At 46.6% G+C, this 24,350-nt stretch overlaps 1 protein-coding gene across 5 annotated transcripts in view; it reads left to right on the top strand.

The window, feature by feature from the left end:
* The window catches only part of LOC308588713 (maestro heat-like repeat-containing protein family member 7), a 68,006-nt gene that overhangs the window by 25,443 nt on the left and 18,213 nt on the right, over positions 1-24,350 (top strand). For 4 of the 5 annotated variants that reach the window (XM_081197327.1, XM_081197326.1, XM_081197329.1 and 1 more), the window contains 10 exons: positions 1,376-1,511; positions 3,555-3,670; positions 4,964-5,116; positions 6,274-6,434; positions 6,598-6,669; positions 10,901-11,030; positions 13,540-13,718; positions 15,900-16,037; positions 18,439-18,553; positions 20,753-20,893. In XM_081197327.1, the coding sequence (XP_081053453.1) occupies positions 1,376-1,511; positions 3,555-3,670; positions 4,964-5,116; positions 6,274-6,434; positions 6,598-6,669; positions 10,901-11,030; positions 13,540-13,718; positions 15,900-16,037; positions 18,439-18,553; positions 20,753-20,893 (1,341 nt within the window). The remainder of the gene's footprint in view (positions 1-1,375; positions 1,512-3,554; positions 3,671-4,963; positions 5,117-6,273; positions 6,435-6,597; positions 6,670-10,900; positions 11,031-13,539; positions 13,719-15,899; positions 16,038-18,438; positions 18,554-20,752; positions 20,894-24,350) is intronic. The other variant, XM_081197328.1, reaches the window with a different exon arrangement.

Genomic DNA, 24,350 nt, shown 5'->3' with positions numbered 1-24,350 from the left:
CGGATGTTTTGGGACTACAACTCCCATCATCCCTAGCTGACAGGACCAGTGGTCAGGGATGATGGGAGTTGTGGTCCCAAAACATCTGGAGGGCTGAGTTTGGGGGTGCCTGCTCTAAAGTCCCAAACGCTTTTTTGAACTCATGGTGCTTCCTGAGACTTGTTCCTTGTTATCAGCACTGCTGTGCCCCCTTTAATAGCGTGGGAAGAACTAGGGAAAAAGAACTGGAAATTTACAGCCTGTGAAGTACTGAGGTAAAACCTAATCAAGATGTTTTATAGATGGTACTTAAAGGTAAAGGGACCCCTGACCATTAGGTCCAGTCGTGAACAACTCTGGGGTTGCGGCGCTCATCTCGCTTTATTGGCCAAGGGAGCAGGCGTACAGTGGCCAGCATGACTAAGCCGCTTCTGGTGAACCAGAGCAGCACATGGAAACACTGTTTACCTTCCCGCTGGAGAGGTAGCTATTTATCTACTTGCACTTTGACATGCTTTCGAACTGCTAGGTTGGCAGGAGCAGGGACCGAGCAACAGGAGCTCACCCTGTCGCAGGGATTTAACCACCGACCTTCTGATCTGCAAGCCCTAGGCTCTGTGGTTTAACCCACAGCGCCACCCGCATCCCTTAGATGGTACTTAACACCTACCAAAATAGCTAATATGTATAAGACAAAAACAAATCTGTGCTGGAGGTGTGGTAAAACAGAGGGGACACTTATACATGTTTGGTGGACCTGTGGAAAAAATCAAAAGGTTCCGGAACACAGTATATGACGAGCTTAAAAAAATGTTGAAGTATAACTGTATGAAAAATACAGAAGCTTTTCTACTAGGGATAACGGACACAGGTGTAGCAAGAGAAGATCAGAAAATATTCCTCTATGCCACAGGAGCAGCAAGGATCCTAATTGCTAAAAACTGGAAAAAAGAAACTGTGCCAACAAAAAAGGAATGGCACGGCAAAATGTTAGAGTAAATTGAACTGGCTAGCTTAAGAGAGGCAATGAGAGAGCACACTAGACAAGCGTTTCAAAAACGCTTTGGGGGAAATGCAGAGAACACTTCACAAAACAGTGCCCTAAAATACATACCTGGACTTGTTTCGATTAATGTCTGCAGGAGACTTTGTGGATATTTAAGTTATAATTAGAAAAATCTTAATAATTATTCATAAAGGAAACAGCTTATAAGAAGTAAATAAGGAGGCCAGATACAGGATAAAGGAAGTCTTTTATATGGTGGTTTGTATTGTTGTATGTGGATTTCTGTATTGGGGGGTGTGGGGTTTATGTTATGTTGTAAATAAAATTTCCAACAATTTTTTTTTTTAAAAAAGCACTGCTGTGCCCCCTTTTCCCCCTTTCCTCCGCCAGACGCTGTCCAAATTCTCCCGGCTGGGCCACCTCGTTGCGGTGCTGGGGATCTGCTGCGGAGACGCCGTCAAGTCCATCAGCTCCAAGGCAGCCAAGAGCGTCCACCTCCTCCTGGCGATCGTGCTTGGCCAGAAAAGTAAGAAACGGGGGGCGAAGCCATCCTTGAGCATGTGCAGAGTGCGAGGGGGGCGTAGCTCAGCGGCAGAGCCTCTGCCTCGCGAGCAGAAGGTCCCGGGTTCAGTCCCTGCCAACTCCTGCCTGGAATCTTGGAGAATGGCTGCCAATCATTGCAGGCAACACATCCGCCTTCCTTTTCCCTTTCATCCCAGGGCCGGCTCACCCATGAGGCAGGGTGAACCAATGGCCATAGGGTGGCCAGCTCAGAACCTCTGGGAAGGATGTCAGACCCCAGCGAGAGGGGGGCATTATTGGTTTGTTTTTGTTCATATTTTTATTGTGTTCTTTATATTGTGTTTTTATGTTGTGAACCAACCTAAGATCTACAGATGAAGGGCAGAAAATAATAATAATAATAATAATAATAATAATAATAATAATAATAATAATAATAATAGATGGTGATGATAAGAAGAAGAAGATGGCGATGGCGATAATAATAATAATAATATTGTTATTGTCATCACCATCTATTATTATCATTATCATCATTATCATCATCATCATTTTTATATTATTATTATTATTATTATTATTATTATTCCCCACCCATCTGCAAGCAGCCACCCTGGGCGGCTTCCAACGGATTACACAAAAACACAACAAAGCATCAGGCATTAAAAACTTCCTGACACAAGATGTCTTTGGAAAGCTGTGTAGTTGTTTATTTCATTGCTATATTTACTTACTGATTCCATTCAATAAGATTACGAAAATATTTTTTAAAAAGCAAGAAAAATCGCAATACCTTAAAACACACAAAAAGTTAAAAATACTAAAGGCAGCTTAAAATTCACCCTGGCTTTTGAAGCATCTGGGTGGGTTTGCCTAAACAAGAATGTTTCTAGCACAATTATTCATTTGTACATTTGTTTTTAATCACGTTGGTCTCACTTATACTGGAGTGCGGGCTTTACCTGGACAGCTTTTCTGATCAAACGGCTTATAAGTCCTCAAAATAAATAAATGTGAGATTAGTATAGCTTCCCAGTAACTTGTAACGCGGGTGGCGCTGTGGGTTAAACCACAGAGCCTAGGACTTGCTGATTGAAAGGTCGGTGGTTCGAATCCCCACGACGGGGTGAGCTCCCGTTGCTCGGTCCCTGCTCCTGCCCACCTAGCAGTTCGAAAGCACCTCAAAGTGCGAGTAGATAAATAGGGATCGCTCTCCAGTGGGAAGGGAAATGGCATTTTCGTGTGCTGCTCTGGTGCTGGCTCGCCAGCTGCATCTTAGTCACGCTGGCCACGTGACCCAGAAGCTGTCTTCGAACAAGCGCCGGCTCCCTGCCTCTTGAGCGAGATGAGCGCGCAACCCCAGAGTCGGTCACAACTGGACCTGTTGGTCAGGGGTACCTTTACCTTTACAGTGGTGCCCCGCAAGACGAATGCCTCGCAATACGGAAAACTCGCTAGACGAAAGCGTTTTCCGTTTTGGAGGTGCTTCGCAAAACGAATTTCCTATAGGCTTGCTTCGCAAGACGAGAATGTCTTGCGAGTTCCTGCTGGTTCCCCCCCCCCTTTTTCTAAGCCGCTAAGCCGCTTATCAGCTGATCTGATCAGCAGATAAGCCGCTAAAAGCCGCTAAAAGCCGCTAATCCGCTAATCCGTCAATGGGCTTGCTTCGCATGACGAAAAAACCGCTAGACGAAGAGAATCACAGAACGGATTCTTTTCGTCTTGCGAGGCACCACTGTACCTAACTTTGTGCACCTAATTAACATGCCCAATAGCTAGGTCCCCATTGTGTATAGAAATGTTCATCTCCTTATACCATATTTATTACATTTATGCCGCACCTTTCTTCGTGATTTTATTCCTCCCCATTTGCTCCTCACAACAACCTTGGGAGGTGGGTTAGGTTGCGAAGGCAGCAACTCTCACCCAGCAAGCTTCATGGCTAAGCAGGGATTTGCACCCTTGCCCGGTGCTCTAGCCACTACGCAGCGCTGCCCTGAAACTGACGGGTGTGTTCTTGTTTTTTAAAATTTCCGGGGTGTGTCAGTTGCGAGGCTGGATGAGAAGAACGTCCACACGGAAGCCATCAAGCGCAAACACAAGGAGTTCTTGGAATCTTGGAATCCGTCCGTGTTCCTCAAAAACCCCTCCAGAGTTGCAGAGGTAAATAGAAGGACACAACTGGGGGGTGGACAAATTTATGCTTGGATATTGCTCACTACAATATCTGTGGCTCCATGAATCCCCTTGGTTACTTTCAGGTTGGGATATTAAGTTTCCCACCTTTCTATTTTTATATATAATATTTTTTATTAATTTTAACATATAAATTATAAATCGTACCACAAAACTTTGTCACTTATACAATTTTTTGGACTTCCATCAGCACCTCTGATGATCCACCATTTTAACCACTTCTTATGCATTTCTTAAATTTATATTACCTTTAAATATCTTAGCGAATCATTCTCCCCCTTATACATTTTTGCAATAATTCCAATGATACTCCTTACAAAACATCTTGCAAACGTTTGGTCGTCTGATCTTCACAAATACTTTTCAAATAATCCGTAAATTTACTCCAGTCTTCTGTGAATTTCTGGTCCCGCCGATTTCGAATCCTTCCTGTTAGTTTATCCAGTTCTGCATAGTCCATTAATTTCATCCTCCAGTCTTCTTTCGTCGGTGATTCTTCTTGCTTCCATTTTTGGGCCAATAATGTTCTTGCTGCCGTTGTTGCATATAAAAAGAGCTTACATTCTTTTCTATTTATATCACTCCCTACAATGCCCAATAAGAATGCTTCTGGTTTCTTTAGAAATGTATATTTCAACATTTTTTTCATCTCATTATATATCATCTCCCAGAAGCTTTTCACCTTTTTACATAAGTTTCCCACTGTTCTGGCCATCCTGGATGGGGGAAAAAGGCTCACCTCTTAGCTGAGGTGACAAAATTGACATGTTTAATCAGAGAGGTCTTTGCTAATGTTTCTTAAAGAATGGAAACCTCTCACAGACTTTTTGCGTGAAAAAGAAATAGCAATATCTGGATTTGAGGATATTTTTAGTATTTGTTTATAGAAAACAGCTAGCTTTGTTGGAAGTGAATATTGTTTTTACATAGCGGACAGATGAAGAATCAGAAATTCTTTATTTTCTGAGTCCTATTTTTCTATTTTCCTCTTTTAAACTCTTTCCTATTCTTTTAAAATTTCTGTCTTTTTCTTTCTCTAGTTCTCTCCCCCCCCACCCTTTTTGTGCCCTTACGGTATCTAGATAAAAGTCTTGGTTTGGTTTAAAATAAGGGTAAAGATATTAAGCTTCAATTTTTTTCTCTACAAACCTTAATAGAATTTATTTTAAGAAAATGAAAAAAGCGGGGGCATCTCTGCACAACCCGCCCCAGCCAACCACACGCCAACAGCATTCCTCCCTCCCTCCCCTTGTGCTCCAGGTCTTTGGCGTCTACTTCAGCCCGAGAGAGAAGACTGACTTCATCCTGACCGCTTTGGACGGCTTGACGGTGCAGTGCACCACCCATTGCTGCGCCACCACAGAGGGGCTTCTTGCCAGCATGGCGAGGCACTGTGGCGCCGAGATAGAGAAGGTGGGGCAGGTCTGAGGCAGCAGGTGGGCATCCTGAGGATGCTGATTTGGCAGGTGGGGAGTCCTTGCAGTGGCGTAGCATTGCTTGCCGGTGCCCAGGGCGTGGAGGGTGAACGGAGCTCACCGCACCAGCCCAATCCTCACTGCTGCCGCCACCGCAGGAACAACGCCAGCCCTACGTCGCTTTGCCAAATGCACATTGCCCCCTAAAAAAATGTGTCTCCCCCCTGAGTACTTCTTGCAGTGGGGCTGAGCTTTTCTGAACTTCACAATAGCCTCTCCACCAGGTGACTACAACCTACAGAGACCTGCCCATCACTCAAGACTCTGGCTGAAGGTTTTCTCCTTCTCCTCCTCCTCCTCCTCTTCTTCATTTTCCCCTCCTCCTCCTCCCCTCTCTCCTTCTCCTCCATCTCCTCCTCCTTCTTCTTCCTCCTTCCCCATCTCCTTCTCCTCCTTCCTCCTCCTTCCCCTTCTCTTTCTCCTCTATCTCCTCCTTCCTCCTTACCCATCTCCATCTCCTCCTTCTTCCTCCTTCCCCCTCTCCTTCATCTTCTCCCTCCTTCCCCATCTCCTTCTTCTTCCTCCTTCCCCATCTCCTTCTCCTCCTTCCTCCTCCTTCCCCCTCTCCTTGTCCTCCTCCTCTTCTTCATTACCCCCTCCTCCATCTCCTCCTCCTTCTTCCTCCTGCTTCCCCCTCTTCTTCTCCTCCATCTCCTCCTCCTTCATCCTTCCCCCTCTCCTGCTCCTCCTTCCTCCGCCTTCCCAATCTCCATCTCCTTCTTCCTCCTTCCCCATCTCCTTCTCCTCCTTCCTCCTCCTTCCCCGTTCCTCCATCTCCTCCTCCTCCTTCTCCTCCATCTCCTCCTCCTTCTCCTCCTCCTTCTTGTCCTCCATCTCCTTCTTCTTCTTCCTCCTTCCCCATCTCCATCTCCTTCTTCTTCCTCCTTCCCAATCTCCTTCTCCTCCTCCTCCATCTCCTCCTCTTCCTTCCCCCTCTCCTTCTCCTCCATCTCATTCTCCTTCCTACGCCTTCCCCCTCTCCTTCTCCTCCTCCTCCTCCATCTCCTCCTTCTTCTTCCTCCTTCCCCATCTCCTCCTCCTCCTCCTTCCTCTTCCTTCCTGCCCTCCTGCCTCCCAACCCCTTTCCCCTTCCAGGTCTCAGACATTGTGGACGGGATCTGCAGCCGCCTGGACCTGATCCACCAGCCCAGCGCAAGGAGGCTGGTGATGAAGCTGGTGGGCTTGCTGGCAGGCAGGACCGAGCACTTGGACACGGTCATCTCCAGCCTCCTGGAGCATTCCTTCCCACCAGACAGGTAACAAGTTCCTCTTGCGTTTCTCCCTTGAGAACCGAACTCTATGCAGCAAGTCTCTGTCTACATGGGAAATCCTGGTGCCCCTGGTTTTTAGCATAGATGGTACTCAGCTAGATGGATTGGTGGTCAGACTGAGAACAAGACAGTTTCCTATGTTCATCAGGTGCATCCATAGCTCAGTCCATGCACCTACTTTGACGAAGGTATTGGGTTCAATCTTCAGGGGCATTTCCAGGTATGGTTTGGTTTCAAATTGGATGTATTGCGTGGCAAGTTCCCGCCCCCCCCCCCAGGTGGAAATAATGACTAATGACACAATTATTTAAGGTTAATGGGCCAAATAAGGCCACAACTTTATTGGTTACAGGTGATGAGCGGTATTGGCTTAGGCATTGGTCCTAACTGACTATATCCGACTTCAGCCCGTCCGCCTGAAGTCTGGGAAGGGTTAAGCGCCAGTAGGGGGAGTCCTGCTGATGCACATCAACTAGGAACTCCCCCGGGGTCACCAATAGGGGGCGTGCCTTAGGCCCTCACCTCCCCAGGCTTCGGACAGGGCCACACCCCTCCGAATCCTTTATCGGACTACCCTTCAATATGCGGGGCAGGTGATGGCGCTACCTCCCCTCTTCCACCTACAGAACTATACCAATGCCGAACTGCCAGTACCCAGAAAGTTGTGATGATTTGCTACAAGGTAGACAAAAACCAAGTGGCTGGTGCCAATTTGCCAAGTGGAAAAATTCCTACCAGGCCCCTCAATGGCCACCAACTGAGGTCCATAGCAAGGTCAAAGAATGAGAACCTTATAAAGCGGGAGGGTGGGATATTTTAGGTAATATCTTAGGGAGCAGGCGAGCAGGCGGGACCCACTGCTTACATCAGGCATAGGCAAACTCAGCCCTCAAGATGTTTTTGGGACTACAACTTCCATCATCCCTGACCACTGGTCCTGTTAGCTAGGGATGATGGGAGTTGTAGTCCCAAAACATCTGGAGGGCCGAGTTTGCCTATGCCTGACTTACATCATAGGAGCTTGTTGTTTAGTCGTTTATTCATGTCCGACTCTTCGTGACCCCATGGACCAAAGCACGCCAGGCACTCCTGTCTTCCACTGCCTCCCGCAGTTTGGTCAAACTCATGCTGGTAGCTTCGAGAACACTGTCCCACCATCTCGTCCTCTGTCGTCCCCTTCTCCTTGTTCCCTCCATCTTTCCCAACATCAGGGTCTTTTCCAGGGAGTCTTCTCTTCTCATGAGGTGGAATGGAGAGGTTTGATCTTCTTGCAGTCCATGGGACTCTCAAGAGTCTCCTCCAGCACCATAATTCAAAAGCCTACACAACACAAAACACTGCTGCTGTGTGTAGGTTTTATTTTATTTGTTTTTTATATTATATTTTGGAAATGTAAAGGTTAAGGTAAAGGGACCCCTGATCATTAGGTCCAGTCATGGCCGACTCTGGGGTTGCGGTGCTCATCTTGCTTTATTGGCCGAGGGAGCCGGCGTACAGCTTCCGGTTCATGTGGCCAGCAGGACGAAGCCGCTTCTGGCGAACCAGAGCAGCGCACGGAAACGCCGTTTACCTTCCCGCCAGAGCGGTACCTATTTATCTATTTGCACTTTGACGTGCTTTCAAACTTCTAGGTTGGCAGGAGCAGGGAGCTCTCCCCATGCCGACCTTCTGATCGGCAAGTTCTAGACTCTGTGGTTTAACCCACAGAGCCACCTGCGTCCCTTTTTGGAAATGTACATCCAGGGTTTTTTTCCTTTAAAATCTTGGGGGGGGGCCAAGAGAGTGGGCCCCTAAGCTATAGCTTGTTTCACTTATACATAAATCTGGCCCTGAGAGCGAGGGAGGGGGAAGGACCAGAGGCAGGAAGGTGTCCGTATCAGACCACTAAACTCCTTGATACATTTTGTCTTCTGGGTGCATTTTCCATAAATCCAGTCCAGCTCCTTTGCAGTGCAGGAATCACAGCTACAGAACCCCTGACACGCAACCATCCAAGCTTTGTCTAAACACTTCCAGTGAAGGAGAGTCCAGAACCAGATTGAGGTTGAATCCTGACAAGACAGAAGTACTGTTTTTGGGGGACAGGAGGCGGGCAGGTGTGGGGGATTCCCTGGTCCTGAATGGGGTAACTGTGCCCCTGAAGGAACAAGTGCGCAGCCTGGGAGTCATTTTGGACTCACAGCTGTCCATGGAGGCACAGGTTAATTCTGTGTCCAGGGCAGCTGTCTACCAGCTCCATCTGGTACGCAGGCTAAGACCCTACCTGCCCGCGGACTGTCTTGCCAGAGTGGTGCCTGCTCTAGTTATCTCCCGCTTGGACTACTGCAACGCGCTCTACGTGGGGCTACCTTTGAAGGTGACCCAGAAACTGCAATTAATCCAGAATGCGGCAGCTAGACTGGTGACTGGGAGTGGCCGCCGGGACCACATAACACCGGTTCTGAGAGATCTGCATTGGCTCCCAGTACGTTTCTGAGCACAATTCAAAGTGTTGGTGCTGACCTTTAAAGCCCTAAATGGCCTCGGTCCAGTATACCTGAAGGAGCGTCTCCATCCCCATCGTTCAGCCCGGACACTGAGGTCCAGCACCGAGGGCCTTTTGGCAGTTCCCTCATTGCGAGAAGTAAGGTTACAGGGAACCAGGCAGAGGGCCTTCTCGGTAGTGGCGCCTGCCCTGTGGAACGCCCTCCCACCAGATGTCAAAGCAATAAACAACTATTTTACTTTTAAAAGTCATCTGAAGGCAGCCCTCTTTAGGGAAGTTTTTAATGTTTGAAGCTGTACTGTTTTTAATATTCAGTTGGAAGCCGCCCAGAGTGGCTGGGGAAACCCAGCCAGATGGGCAGGGTATAAATAATAAATTATTATTATTATTATATAACCTCATGAGGGAGACTGTTCCACTGTCTAACAGCTCTGACTGTCAGAAAGTTCTTCCTGGTAATCGAAATCTCCTTCCTTGTAACTTGAAGCCATTGCTTCAGGTCCTCTCCTCTGGAGCAGCAGAAAAACAAGCTTGCTCCCTGTTGTGGTGCTGGACAGTTAAGAGTTAACACTCCAGGAAGCGTTCTTATTCACTGGGTGCATTGCCCACATGACCCGGGCATTTTCCTTTGATCTGTGCTCTCTGGGGGCTGCTGAGAGCAGTCCGTCTGAGAATGTGAGCAAGGTAGTTTCGTTTTTGTTAGAGACAGAAAGCTGCAAGACTGCAGCTAGATTCTGTAGGTTTTTCTTTTCTGTTTTTGTATGCTTCTAAATAAAGAGTGATAAGAGACGCGGGTGGCGCTGTGGGTTAAACCACAGAGCCTAGGACTTGCCGATCAGAAGGTTGGCGGTTTGAATCCCCGCGACGGGGTGAGCTCCTGTTGCTCAGTCCCTGCTCCTGCCAACCTAGCAGTTCGAAAGCATGTCAAGGTGCAAGTACCGTATTTTTCGCTCTATAAGGCGCACCAGACCACACGACGCACCTAGTTTTTGGAGGAGAAAAACGAAAAAAAATATATTCTGAATCTCAGAAGCCAGAACAGCAAGAGGGATCTCTGCGCAGCGAAAACAGCAATCCCTCTTGCTGTTCTGGCTTCTGTGATAGCTGCGCAGCCTGCATTCGCTCCATAAGACGCACACACATTTCCCCTTACTTTTTAGGAAGGAAAAAGTGAGTCTTATAGAGCAAAAAATACAGTAGATAAATAGGTACCACTCCAGCAGGAAGGTAAACGGCGTTTCCGTGCGCCGCTCTGGTTCGCCAGAAGCGGCTTAGTCCTGCTGGCCACATGACCCGGAAGCTGTACGCCGGCTCCCTCAGCCAATAAAGCGAGATGAGCGCCACAACCCCAGAGTCAGCCACGACAGGACCTAACGGTCAGGGGTCCCTTTACCTTTACCTAAATAAAGAGTGATAGATTAGAAGCACTGGTGTCGAGCTGAGTTATCGAAGACACCACGCAGACACAGACAAAGCCATTTTACGCTGCCTGTGAACTCTGCTACTATCCGACACTGGGAAGAGAGGCAGCGCACGAGTGGAAGCGTGTGGGCGCCCTTGAAGTTTGTCGGAGTGCTAATAAATAAGATTTATTGCAGTGCCGTTGCAGCAGACTCCGTGGGTCAAAGGATTTACGACCCACAAACTTTAACACTCCCTCTTCTGTGTGACACCCCTGTAGGAAGTTGAATATGGCTCTCCTATCTCCTCTCAGCCTCCTCTTTCCCAGGCTAAACATACCCAACTCCTTCAACCGTTCCTCATCAGGCTTCATTTCCAGACCCCTGATCACCTTGGCCACCCACATTCCAGCTTCTCAGCATCCTTCTTAAATTGTGGTGCCCAGAACTGGACACAGGACTGCAGGTTGGGGGTCCGACCAAGGCAGAGCAGAGTGGGACGACGAGACACGTTTAAGAGGCCCTCTGCTGTTGATGTTGCTCCATCCTCTTTTGGCCCTTTGCAGCAATTCGTCCGAGTTGTGGCAGTCCCTCTCTACCGAGGAAGTCGTGGAGGAGCAGTTGATGGAGAATTTGCTGGCCAGGCTTCAGGACCACCACAGCACTGAGCTGCAGACCTCCGCAGCCTCTATTGCCGTGAGTCTTGCCATATCTTTGGAGATAACAGAGCTACGGGTCTCTCTGAACATCACCCGCTCTAAAAGGCCATTGATAGTTAAAAGCCAAAGGCCTGGTTAACAAGAAAGGTTTTTCCCTGGCACATAATGCTATATAATGACGGTGCCAGGCAAGCCTCCCTGGGGAGAGTGTTCCATAAGCAGGGAGCCAATACCAAAAAGGCCCCGTTCTCATCTTGCCGCCGTCTGAGCTGACCTGGGCAGAATGAAGATTGGGATCTGATTGGCAGATCTCTGGGTGATTGGTAAAAGTTCCCAGTTCCCTATTTTTTAACTAAAGGACTGCCCTCAGTTACACTAAGAATATTAGGCAGCCACCCTCACTAGATTGCTTTAGATTGCCTGCTGAAAAGGATTTATTTTTCCAGCAAGCCAATCGAGGCATATAATTTTATTACTTACATCTGTTTTTAAATATTTATTAGTTTTGTATTTGCTTTTAATGACAGTGGTTCTGTATATATTTTGTTTAGCTGCGAGTGTTCATTTCTTAAGCTTATTTTATATTTAGTGACCATTTGTGCATTGCAGGGGGTTGGACTAGATGACCCCTGGGGGGTCTCTTGCAACTCTACAGTTCTATGATTCTAACTCAGGAAGCTGCCTGTCAAAGCATTTGTTTATATGTTTGTGTGTGTTTGTTCAATGATGATCTTATACACTGTTTTTCATTGGACTGTGGGTTTTAGTCGGTGTTTCGTCTCCCGTTTTATTTGCAATCCAATTGGAGAGATTTTTGATCAAGCAGTTTATAAATCAAAATAAATTAATACTGCTGAATTGAAGAAAGGGAGGCGATGGTAACCAGCAGGCACATATTGTGTGGAAGGACAGGGTGCCCCATTTAGTCAAGAAACAGATTCCTGGACTTCTTTAATTGAATGTGTCGCATCTTTCGCACCAGGGTCCCTGAAACAAGAGAGAATTGTCCTCACGGCCTCCCCACCCACTCTTTTCTCCTGCCTCCCCTTTCAGATCACGCAGGCTCTCTACGAGCTCATCTCGGTGCCTGAATCCAAGTAAACTGGCAAAAATGTATAAATTTAAATCAAACAAGTGCTGGAAATGTAAAGAGAAAGAAGGTTCTTTTTTATCATATGTTGTGGTCTTGTAGTAAGTTTAAAGCTTATTGGGAAATGATATATAATGAATTGAAAAGGATGTTCAAAATAACTTTGATTAAAAAACCAGAAGATTTCCTTTTGGGAATTATAGGGACAGAACTACCTAAATTGTATAGAAACTTATTCATGTATGCTATTACAGCAGCAAGAATTTCTACTTGCCCCAAAATGGAATAAGCAGAAGTCCCAATAAAGGAAGAGTGGATACAAAAACACATGGAACACTCAGAGATGGCAAAACTTACCAGAAGGATGAGAAACCAAGATAACAAACTTCTTATAAAAGAATGGAAATGGTTTATTGAAGACTTACAGATAAATTGTGAACAGATAAAGTGGTGCCCCGCAAGACGAATGCCTCGCAAGACGGAAAACCCGCTAGACGAAAGGGTTTTCCGTTTTGGAGGTGCTTCGCAAAACGAATTTCCTATGGGCTTGCTTCGCAAGATGAAAATGTCTTGCGAGTTCCTGTGGTTTTTTCCCCCTTTCCCGCCCTTTTCCCCAAGCCGCTAAGCCGCTTATCAGCTGATCCTAAGCCGCTAAGCCACTTAACAGCTGATCCGCTAAGCCGCTTATCAGCTGATCCCCTAAGTCGCTAAACAGCCGATCTGCTAAGCCGCTAAGCCGCTTAACAGCTGATCCGCTAAGCTTCTTATCAGCTGATTCGCTAAGCCCGCTAAGCCGCTAATAGCGCTAATCCGCTAAGCCGCTAATGGGCTTGCTTCGCAAGACGAAAAAACCGCAAGACGAAGAGACTCGCGGAACGGATTCTTTTCGTCTTGCGAGGCACCACTGTAAAAACATGGGCAGGATTAATGTAATAACTTGCAGTTTTATAAGAGTATATATTTAAAGCCGATGGATAAATGAGCAAGTTGGACATGCAGAAGATATTAAAAAATTAAATTAAGCAACCACAGAAAGAGGGGGAAGAAAGTCAAAGTTTGGAAATGTTAAGTTGACTGTAAAATTAATGAAATGTATAAATTTGAAAAATATAAATAAAAAACTACAGTGGATGTTTGGGTTGCCAACATGATCCGTGCGGGAGGCACGTTTGCAACCTGCAGCTTTCGCAACCCGCAGCGCTGCATCTGCGCATGTGCGGGTAGCAATTCGGTGCTTCTGCGCATGCACAAAGCACAATTTAGCACTTCTGCACATGCACGACTGCCAAAATCCGGAAGTAACCCGTTCTGGTACTTCCGAGTTTCAGCGGGTCCGTAACCCGAAAAAATGCAACCTGAAGCGTCTGTAACCTGAGGTATGACTGTATTTTAAAAAGACACGAGAGAATTGTCTTCAAAGCCTCCCCACCCACTGTTTTCTCTCCTCCCCAATCAGATCACTCAGGCTCTCTACGAAGTGATCTCGGTGCCTGAATCTAAAGACACCATCCAGAGACTTTATCCAGACCTTCTGACCGCTCTGCTCATCGAACTCTACTTCAGCAATCAGGCCGAAGCTCTGCCAGATATGAATTTCCTCCGGAAGCAATGTGGTCGTGGGGAAAACCTCGCAAGGTGGGTACCTTGGTTGCCCGGCGAGGGCATTCAGTGTCAGGAGTTCAGCCTACACTCGAGTAGGACCCTGGCAGAGACACATGCCCAACTGGCATGTTCGCTCCCTCCTGGTTGATCGTTCAGGAGCTTCCAAAGCTTTCTTCAGCCGAAAAATCACAGTGACCGATGCCAACCGACATCGGCACACTTAGGGATCCGCAGTTTGCACAGCTTTGTGTAACAGACCTCAGCAACTCAGCATTTTGGCTAATCTACTTTATTTACGTATAAACACACACGGAGCACTGCAACATGGCTCCCTCTCTCTCTAGCATCAGACAGCAAAGAGAGAAAGAACAAAGGACAATAGTCCTACTTCATGGAACACAGTAACACAAACATCCTGTCTCCATCACTTCCCACCCTGTGGAGTCAAAGCATGCCACGCCATGTGAAAGACAAAAATCCCATGACTGCAATCACAGAGCAGGAATTCTAACATTCAGATTAGCAAATGTCGCCTTTTAACCTGAAAGGGTTAAAAGAGTATTGGGAAATAATCTATAACAAATTGAAAAAAATAATGTTTAAAAGTACTTTTCCAAAAAAAACCCAGGCTTTTTTGTTGGGGATAATTCAGACTGAAATTCCCAGTTGTCAAAAAAAGACTATTTATTTATGCCACTACCACAGCCCATGTTTCGTTAGCCCCAAAATTGAAAATGAGCGAGGTCCCAACCAAAGAATGGCAACTTAAGCTGACAGAATATGTGCAGCTTGCAGACTTAACCTATAGAATAAGAGAACAAGAAGAACATACGTTCAGAGAAGACTGGAAAGCATTTATTGACTATATGGGTGGAAATTGTGTATGTTTGAAAACGTGGGCAGCGTTGAGATAAATTCAACAGTGTAAACAAGTTTTCATGGATGTAATAATGGAATACTGAATGGTTTAGTTTATGTAAAATATGCAGGGATTTGTGTTATGTAAAACGAACCATGGAAAGAGAAGGAAGGAAGTCATTGATATTTTAAGGTTGCTTAAATGAATATTCTAAAATGCACAATAGAAGAACTTAGTAAAAGTTATATATTTTTTAAAAAGATTAAGAAATGTAACCTGGTTAGTCTCTCCGCAGTCTGATAGCTATCCATTTTGTATAACACAGAGCTGGGCTTTTTCACTGGTAGCCCCGTGGTTATGGAACATGCTCCCTGGTGAAATAAGAGAGGCATCCATCTGCATTGGCATACTGCCGGCTTTCGAAGACAGGCCTGTTAAGTGTTAAAATATAAGCCAGGCACCTATGTCGCTGGGCACCCATAGTCTGAGGCCTGACCCGGGCCCTCTGCTAGGGGGTGACAAGGAGAGAACGCTAGAACTTGTAAACATCCGTATGTTGGAAAATTCAGAACAGTTAAAAGCACTTGTTCATGCAGCACATAGTTAACTCCCACAGGAGGCAGTGATGACCAACAACCTGGGTGACTTTCAAAGAGGATTAGACAAATTCATGGAGGGCTTTGGGGGCCTATTCGCCAGGATGGCTCTGCTCTGCCCTCTTATTGCTCTTGTGTTCGAATCCTGCTTGCGGGTTTCCCACAGGGATCTGGTCGGCCGCTGTGGGAAAAGGATACAGTCATACCTCGGGTTGAGCATGTTCAGGTTGCGCTCCGCTGCGACCCGGAAGTAATAGAGCACGTTACCTCTGGGTTTCACACCTCGCGCATGCGCAGACGGCCAAAATGACATCACGCACATGCGTGGAAGCGGCTGTCGCGTCTTACGTTATGTTCAGGATGCGAAGGGGGCTCCGGAACAGATCCCGTTCGCATCCCGAGGTACCACTGTACTAGATTAGATGGGCCATTGGCTGGATCCAGCAAACCCTTATGTTCTTACATTATTCTCCATTTCTACTCAGACTATTATTATTATTATCATCATCATCAACAACATCAACAACATCAACAACAACAACAATATTTATGTGTTGCTTGCTATGAATTATGTCAAGGCAATTTCACAATGCGATAAAGACATGCACAAAACAATTGCAGGTATAAAAACAGTTAAGACCGTTAAGAAGAGCCTGCTGCGTCAGGCCAAATCTGCCTATCCGGCTGAGCATCCTCATGGCCTGATCCTGCAGAGCTTCACTTATGTCCTTATGTAACCAGGCCGTCCTCTTGGCTTAGCTTTTCAGCGGAGGCCCTCAAGTTGCTCCTGATTCGCACTGGCTGCCGCTACGAGGTCACGTTCATGGAGAGGACGCGGGGCTGGAGCATGCTGCAGAGTGCCAGGGAAGTGCTCCAGGGGGCCACGCTGCTGGCAAGGTGAGGGCCCTGCTGTTCCGCCAACTTCGCCCCTGGCCAAGGAGAGGCACCCGCCAGCACCCAGACTGCCACGCTGGCTCTGCCATTTTGAAAACCATCACAGCTCTTCTCCAAGGGAGCCTAGGCCCTGGGCCCAGAAGGCTGGTGTCAGGTTTCAGGGAATCAGCTCCACCCACCCCCACCCCCCGGGGCAGTAGATAAGCAAACAAAAGAAAAGGAGTCTCTTACCAGTTAGAAACTTTAATAATCACAGCGAGAGAACAGGGAGTCTTCTCTTCTCATGAGGTGGCCAAAGTCTTGGAGCCTCAGCTTCAGGATCTGTCCTTCCAGTGAGCACTCAGGGCTGATTTCCTTCAGAATGGAGAGGTTTGATCTTCTTGCAGTCCATGGGACTCTCAAGAGTCTCCTCCAGCACCATAATTCAAAAGCATCCATTCTTCGGCGATCAGCCTTCTTTTTGGTCCAGCTCTCACTTCCATACATCGCTACTGGGAAAACCATAGCTTTAACTACCGTATTTTTCTCTCTATAACACGCAGATTTTTTCTCCTAAAAAGGAAGGGGAAATGTCTGTGCGTGTTATTGAGCGAATGTGTGGTCCCTGGAGCTGAATGGCGCGAGTGGAGGCAAAAATCAAATCGCGCGTCTCGGAGAAGGGAAACCTGAAAAGAGGAAGCTGCTGCTTTCCTGCATTCTGCCTCAGGGTCTTACTGCCCACCCTCCTCTGTTTCGTTGCTGTGTTTGCTCAAACGGAACAAAGAGCAGGGAAAGCCCCTCCCCTCCAGGCAAGAAGAGGGGAAAGCAGAGCGTCCTTGCTTCTAATTCCTCTCCCTGCTCCAGCCGGAAAACATGCAGGTGGGAGAGAGAGAGAGAAAGAGAGAGAGAGAGAGAGAGAGAGAGAGAGAGAGAGAGAGAGAGAGAGAGCTGGCTGGCTTGGGTGGGTTGGTGCTTGGGGGGAAACTTTTGCCTTCCTTTCCTCCCTCCCGTTATACCCCTCTCCTGCATTCTTAGCCAGCTGCTTCTCTGCACACCCCTCTCGTGCTCCTTGTCCCTTCTGTGTTTTTCCTTCCCTCCCCACTTAAAATGTGGTTACAAAGCATGGATCCACATGGATCCTCAGGATCTTTGCATTGGGTCACCCCAAATTCACCATCAGATCACATAGCATGTCCATGGCTACAGCCTGCCCCCCCAAAATCACGCACCCACTGTTGCCTGGGGCTGCAATGGTGCAAAAATGTGGTTACAAAGCATGGATCCACATGGATCCTCAGGATCTTTGCATTGGGTCACCCCAAATTCACCATCAGATTACATAGCATGTCCATGGCTACAGCCTGCCCCCCCCAAATCACACACCCACTGTTGCCTGGGGCTGCAATGGTGCAAAAACGTGGTTACAAAGCATGGATCCACATGGATCCTCAGGATCTTTGCATTGGGTCACCCCAAATTCACCATCAGATCACATGTCTGTGGCCACAGCATGAAGCACAAAAATGATACATCCACTGTTTCATTCAGAATGTTTTTTTCCCTTGTTTTCCTCCTCTAAAAACGATGTGCGTGTTATGGTCAGGTGCGTGTTATAGAGCGAAAAATACAGTATACGGACCTTTGTTGGCAAGGTGATGTCTCTGCTTTTTAAGATGCTATCTAGGTTTGTCATTGCTTTTCTCCCAAGAAGCAGGTGTCTTTTAATTTCGTGACTGCTGTCATCATCTGCAGTGATCATGGAGCCCAAGAAAGTAAAATCTCTCACTGCCTCCATTTCTTCCCCTTCTATTTGTCAGGAGGTGATGGGCCCAGTGGCCATGATCTTCACTTTTTTGATGTTGAGCTTCAGACCATTGGCAAGATGGCATCTTAGTTTCTTCAGGTTTGATCCTTCTTGAACCCACATGGATTCAAACTTAGAAACCAATCAGTTCTTTGGATTAATTAGCAATTTGCCAATGGTTACGTGGAGGAACAATAACTCAGGCTTGTTAGCTGAATTCTGTTTATCAAAAGGGCCTTGAAAGATTAAAGCATTCCCAGAGACAGACCAAATTCTTTGAGTTGTAAATTAGCCAGATAACTCTCTCACACGGAATCTACGTCCCAGACACCCAGGTGTCAAAACCACAAATCAGCTAGAATCCTGTGAAGGGAAAGAGATAACCCCATTCACACTTTTAAAGTCAGTAATTGAGACCCAGATACGCATTCCCAACGTTCTACAATCTTTGGTTCTCCCAGCATGCTCCTCTTCTACATGAACCAAAGTTTTTAACCTGCTGAGATTTCCCAATATCACAACAAGAGGGGTGCTGCATTATTCAGCTGCGGCCGCCTCGCAGGGGTGGCGTTACCCTCCTTCCTTGTAACAACATGGCGCCTTCCCCCTGGTGTCTTCCAGAGCCATGCTGCACTTTGCTTGCCCCGAAACCATGAGGATCCTGGACATGATGTTCTCTCTGCTCAGCAAAGGCAGCAAAAAACTCAAGCCGACCACCATTGCTTTCTTCGTAGAGGTAAGAGATGTGCAGGACAGGTAGAGCGACCACCTGGGACCAGGTGACCTGAGAGAACGCCTTCTCCCATACAGGGCCAGGTGGGGAAACAGAGCCGTCTTTCCTGTTGGGCTTACTGGTGCGTTGCGCCAGGGCACTGGCCTCTGAGGGGAGTCCCAGTGAATGGGGGAGATGTGTGGCTTTGCCCTTTCCCTGCATGCCCGCCAGCTGTGCCCCATCAACCATGTGGCTGGCGGCCGTGCAGCTTGCCTCCCAAGCCTCCACAGGAGTAATAATAATAATATTTTTTTATTTGTACCCCGCCCATCTGGCTGGGTTTCCCCAGCCACTCTGGGCAGCTTCCAACAAAGATTAAAAATACATTAAAATGTCACACATTAAAAACTTCCCTGAACAGGGCAGCCTTCAGATGTCTTCTATATGTCAGGTAGTTGTTCTTCTCTTTGACATCTGGTGGGAGGGCGTTCCACAGGGCGGGCGCCACTACCTTCAAAGGTAGCCCCACATAGAGCAAATTGCAGTAGTCCAAGCGAGAGATAAGCAGAGCATGCACCACTCTGGCACGACAGTCTGTGGGCAGGGAGGGTCTCATCCTGCATACCAGATGGAGCTGGTACACAGCTGCCCTGGATACAGATTTGACCTGCGCCTCCATGGACAGCTGTGAGTCCAAAATGACTCCCAGGCTGCACACCTGGTCCTTCGGGGACACAGTTTCCCCATTCAGGACCAGGAGGAGAGCGATCCCTGCAGAAGCTTAGGATGGAAGCTGCGCCCCAAAGGCCGTCGTTCAGGGCTGGAGTATCTTCTTGGCATTCAGAACCTCTCTGGGTTCAATCCCCGCGAAGGGCTGGAAAGATTTTGGTCCGAAACCCTCAGACACCTTCTCTGAGCCTATCCTACCTCGCAACGTTGTTGTGGAGATTGAATGAGGAATGGCAGAACCTCACACACACAACCTTGATCTCCCTGGGGAGAGAGGTGGAATAAAAATGCAATAAGGAAATAAGAAATGCGCCGTGTGCTTAAAATGTGCAGTGAGGAGAACGTCACCTCGCAAGTTTGAAGAGAGACTGAACTGTGGTCTTCCTTCCCTCTTCACAGGCAACCCCATTCGGAGTCTGTGTGTTTAAGGGGTTAAAGACATTTTAATTTGGGGAAGCTATTTTGATTCCTCCTGTGAGAAATGCTGGTGGGGGGAGGGAGAGAAAGACTGTATCCTAAGGGTGAGCTCAGCTAATCGATTTAAAAGACATTTAAAATCGAATGGAATTAAATTTAACGGACTAATGAGTTATCTAAATGGTTAATTTTGAGGTGAGTCCTTAGTTGATTAAGGACTGTTTAAACAGCAGGCAGGCCTAATGAATTGGTTGAGGATTTATTTATTTTTTAATTTGCTTGCCTCTTTATCCTTCCAATCTTGCACCCAGGGCTGATTACATGCAGCTCAGTCAACATAAGTAAACATGTAATAAAGATATTGTATGGTAAAGGGTTAAGATCTGGCTCCCCAAATTAATGTTTGGGCTAAAGGCAGGTCCTGGGTCTGAAAAGGTAGAAAACTCCTGCCCTAAACCACCTTGTTATTTTGTACACAATGAGAAGCAGCTGGGAGCAGAGTTCAGGGATAGTTTTTAAAAAAAATAATAATAATTTTATAAGTTGTGCGCCCTTGTTTCTCAGTTTAATCCTTTTACATCGTCTTGCATGACTTGTCGAATTTTATGCATTGTGATTTGCTGCTGTTTTTATTGATTATGGATGAGTAATTCTTTATTGTAATTGATAACTGTTTAATTATTACTAGCTGATGTTTCTTTTTAGTGTTTACTGTTGGATTATTGCATATTGCTTTATTTGGTATACGTTGTTTACTTTAAAGTTATTGTGACCTATTTTGTGTAGGATCTGATTGTTACTATTAATGTTTGCTGTTTTCTTATTATTTTTGTGTGCTGGAAGTCGCCCAGTGTAGCTGGGTGTAATCATCATCATCATCATCATCAACAACAACAACAAAAGCAAAAACAAAAACAAACACACACACACACACACAGAGCATTTTGGAGACTTAATGAGGACGTTTTTACGGCTGTAGGCCCTGCTCATCTAGGCAAGCTCCATCTCAGGGAAAGAGGTGGTCGCATCCTGCCCGTTCCTCTCTCACGTGGCCGATGGTCCTTTCTTGTTCCTCAGCTTCTCCACTACCAGGAGATTGAGCAGCTGCCGGCAGACCAGATCTTTGAGAGTCTTGAGGAGTGGACCAGGAACCCCAGCCCGGACGTCCGTTCCCTTGGCCTGAGAGCTCTGGGCATCTTAGCCATCCACCCTGATAAGGTGAGGAAGGAGGGGGCGGGGACAACCCCTCTCACATGAATCATGGGAATTGTGGAGTTGGAAGGGCCGGCAAAGGGTAATACAGAGAATGTAACCACAGCCTTCCTGGATCAGGCCAGAGAGCCCTCAAGTGCATGAGATGCTGCCTTCTGCAGGAAGGCTGGTGGCGACAGGTTGAAAGTGCCTTTTCTGCCACGGTGCCCCGCCTGCGGAACTCCCTGCCACCGCCTCTTTATCTGCTTTCCGTCAGCAGTTGAGAATATTGCTGTCTAAACAAGTTTTCTGCTTAGGGCGTTGATCCCCGATTATCTTCTTTGCGCTTTGGTCTTTCCCTGTTGTTTTTCCGCTCGACAATTTGTGATCTTGGCAAATGGATCGTGGCCCCTTTCCTGCTCGCTCTCCTTGTCTCGCAATCCGCTTTCAGCAGTTCCATCACGGAGAGGGGAAGCAGGGTATAATTTTAAAAAGGTAAATGACCCCTGACAGTTAAGTCCAGTCAAGAACGACTCTGGGGTTGCGGCACTCATCTCGCTTTACTGGCCGAGGGAGCCAGCGTTTGTCTACTCCACAGACAGTTTTTTCTGGGTCATGTGGCCAGCATGACTAAGCTTCTTCTGGCGAAACCAGAGCAGTGCATGGAAACGCCATTTACCTTCCCACTGGAATGGTACCTATTTATCTACTTGCAGTTCACACTTTCGAACTGCTAGGTTGGCAGGAGCAGAGACCGAGGGACAGGAGCTCACCCCGTCGTGGGGATTTGAACCGCTGACCTTCCGATCGGTTTAGTCATGCTGACCACATGACCCGGAAGCTGTCTGCGGACAAACGTCGGCTCCCTCGGCCTATAGAGCGAGATGAGCACGCAACCCCAGAGTTGTCCACGACTGGACTTAACTGTCAGGGGTACCTTTACCTTTATCTGTGGGAATATTGTGGGTAGTAGGCTATATTGATTAAATATTATCCTTCCTCACTCACGGTAGTGAGCTGGTAGCAGAGCACATTCTCCTATATATTGCAGGAAGCAATTTGGTAGATTCGTTTGAATCTCTTGAGTTAAGCAAACCAGTCTGGCTTGTCCAGATGGGATTTGTCCCTGGTAAATAATAATAATAATAATAATAATAATAATAATAATAATAATAATAATAATTTAAAAATTCCCATTTAATCCCTCTTTAAAAGAATAAAGACACAACAGTCTTCTCTTAAAAGTAATAAGAAGTTTACTTACATTCAGCTCACATTATGATCCTGAAGGCAGGCTTTAGCTTGTAGTTACAGAAGAGAGTTTGAGTCCCTCCCATATGGCAGGGGTGGCCAACTCTCAAGTGACTGCGATCAACTTTCAGAATTAAAAACTGGCAGTGATCCAACCCCGGTTTTCTGTGGTTTTTTTAATAAAATTTTTTATTAGGGTTTTCAAAAGGTTTTTTGACAAACACAAAAACATACAGACACAACACACAACACACACACATAACAAATATAATTTTAAAGCCTTAATTTCTTAACCACTTTCCCGGACTTCCCCCACCTCCCCTTCTTGCATCCCTATTCCAATAATTAACTCAGCAAGTTCTTATCCCCAAATTATCCCTTATTGACATTTTACTTAAATCATCTTAATTAACCAAATTTAAACCTCTAAACCTCATTTTAACATAACATTTACCCCTTTTTCTAAGGTCGACCCAAGTTCCCTTTCACGAGTTTCCCAATTTTTATAATTATTACCAAACAACTTATCCAATAAAAACATATAATTATACCCCTTTGGATTCCGAAATTTCCCCCCCCTTCCCCGGTTTTGATCCCCAAAAATTGTCTTTCAGTCTATCAATTCTCAGCCTGGGTCTATCACATCCGAGGCCCTTAAGTCTCTTTCAGTCCCTCTTAGCCGGTTTTGTTGACAATCCTTCATGTTAGACATCAAGTCTCGGAGCAGCTTTGGCCCACTAGGGTCTATATTTTTTCCAACCAGGCCTCCATATTCGAAGAAAAAGTCTAGATCCTGTTTCTTAGTCTTTTCAAATACCAATGTCCCAAAAGTCCCAAATACTTCAATTTTCACCTTTATCAAATTTGTAATCCAAGGGTCTTTCATCAAATTTGTAATCCAAGGGTCTTCTGGACTCCCCATAAGGGAGAGTCCCCACTCTTCATTCTCCATTTCATACCAAGTTTTCTTCATCCAAACCTTGCTTTCCTTATATTCCATCCTGACAGGCCTCTGGTTGTCCTTTTCCACATGCCACATTTCAGCTCCTCCATTCGACTCCTCTAAAACAAAACAAATTTCTTCTTTTCCAGCTGCAGATTCTTCTTGAATCAAATCCTCAACAGTTTCGACAGAATTGTTTACTTTAGAGTTCAAGGTTGTAAGATTTGTAGCCATAACATCACTCAACTCTTGCAATATTCCCAGGAAATGAAACACTCTATCCAACTCTGCCTGTACTTTTCCATCTACAGCCATTGTAGTGTCTCAGAACCCCCTCTAGAGGGATTCTGGTTACAATGTTCTTTCTCCAACAATCAGGTTATTTTGTTATTTTGTTCTTATTTCTTCTTAATTTTCCAAAGCTTATAGTCCAATGTAACAAAAATAACCGGTGAAAATAGCACAAAGCCAAGTTTCCTGACTTTGACAGCTCATTTGACAGCTGTCAAACTCTATTTAAAACCTCCACAGGCTCTCTCTCGGTTCACTCCCGGATCCGGGGGGTTAAACTTCAGCTCTCCCAGTCAATTCTAATCCTCCAGCACCAAACTTATATAGTCAAATCATGAAATTAAAAGTTTTTATCTCAGCGAGAGAAAGACAGTCTCTCAACCTTAGTTATCCAAATTCTTGCTTTAAGATGCCTGCAGGGGAGGGGAGGCGGACTTCCTTTTAGCACCTCCCCCGGTCGTGCCGAATTCAGTTAAAAGAAATTTTTAATTCCAATTTCCGTATTACTCACGGGTTGTTACTTTGTAGTCCGAATGGTCAAGGAAAGAAGTCAGCGCTCTCCAGCCATGGCTTGCGGCTTCACTCCGAGGAAGAAGCGGTCTACTCACAGCACCGCGCCACTCTCCGTCACCCGCTCCGGAGCCTTTAAAAAGGCTTCTTCGCGGGTCGGGGAGGGCGCTAATGGTGCCCACCGAGTCACCAAGTCCACAGGCTTCAGCGCCTGTGGTTTCTAAGGGTCCCCGCGTCGCCGCGGCGGCAGGACCCCTCTTCCACAGAGCCGATTCCCTCCGGAGCTCGGAGGGAATCCGCCATTAGCTGATCACGCCAACCCGGAAGTCCCAACCCCCGGTTTTCTGGGTTCAGCTCAAAGTTGTTGAGGAAAGCCCAGTTTGGTGAGGGTTAAAAAAAAAGCTTTTTGGGGGGAAGTTCCATTTTTTGGTGGGTGTTAAAGGCAAGGGACAAAGGGGTAAAGTCACTAACAAAAAGATTGTTGTGGAT

The sequence above is a fragment of the Podarcis bocagei genome (genome assembly GCF_964188305.1).
Source record: "Podarcis bocagei genome assembly, chromosome: 6".
In the NCBI taxonomy this organism is placed as follows: domain Eukaryota; kingdom Metazoa; phylum Chordata; class Lepidosauria; order Squamata; family Lacertidae; genus Podarcis; species Podarcis bocagei.
Note: the sequence above shows the minus strand (reverse complement) of the source record. Positions and strands in the feature narration are given on the sequence as shown.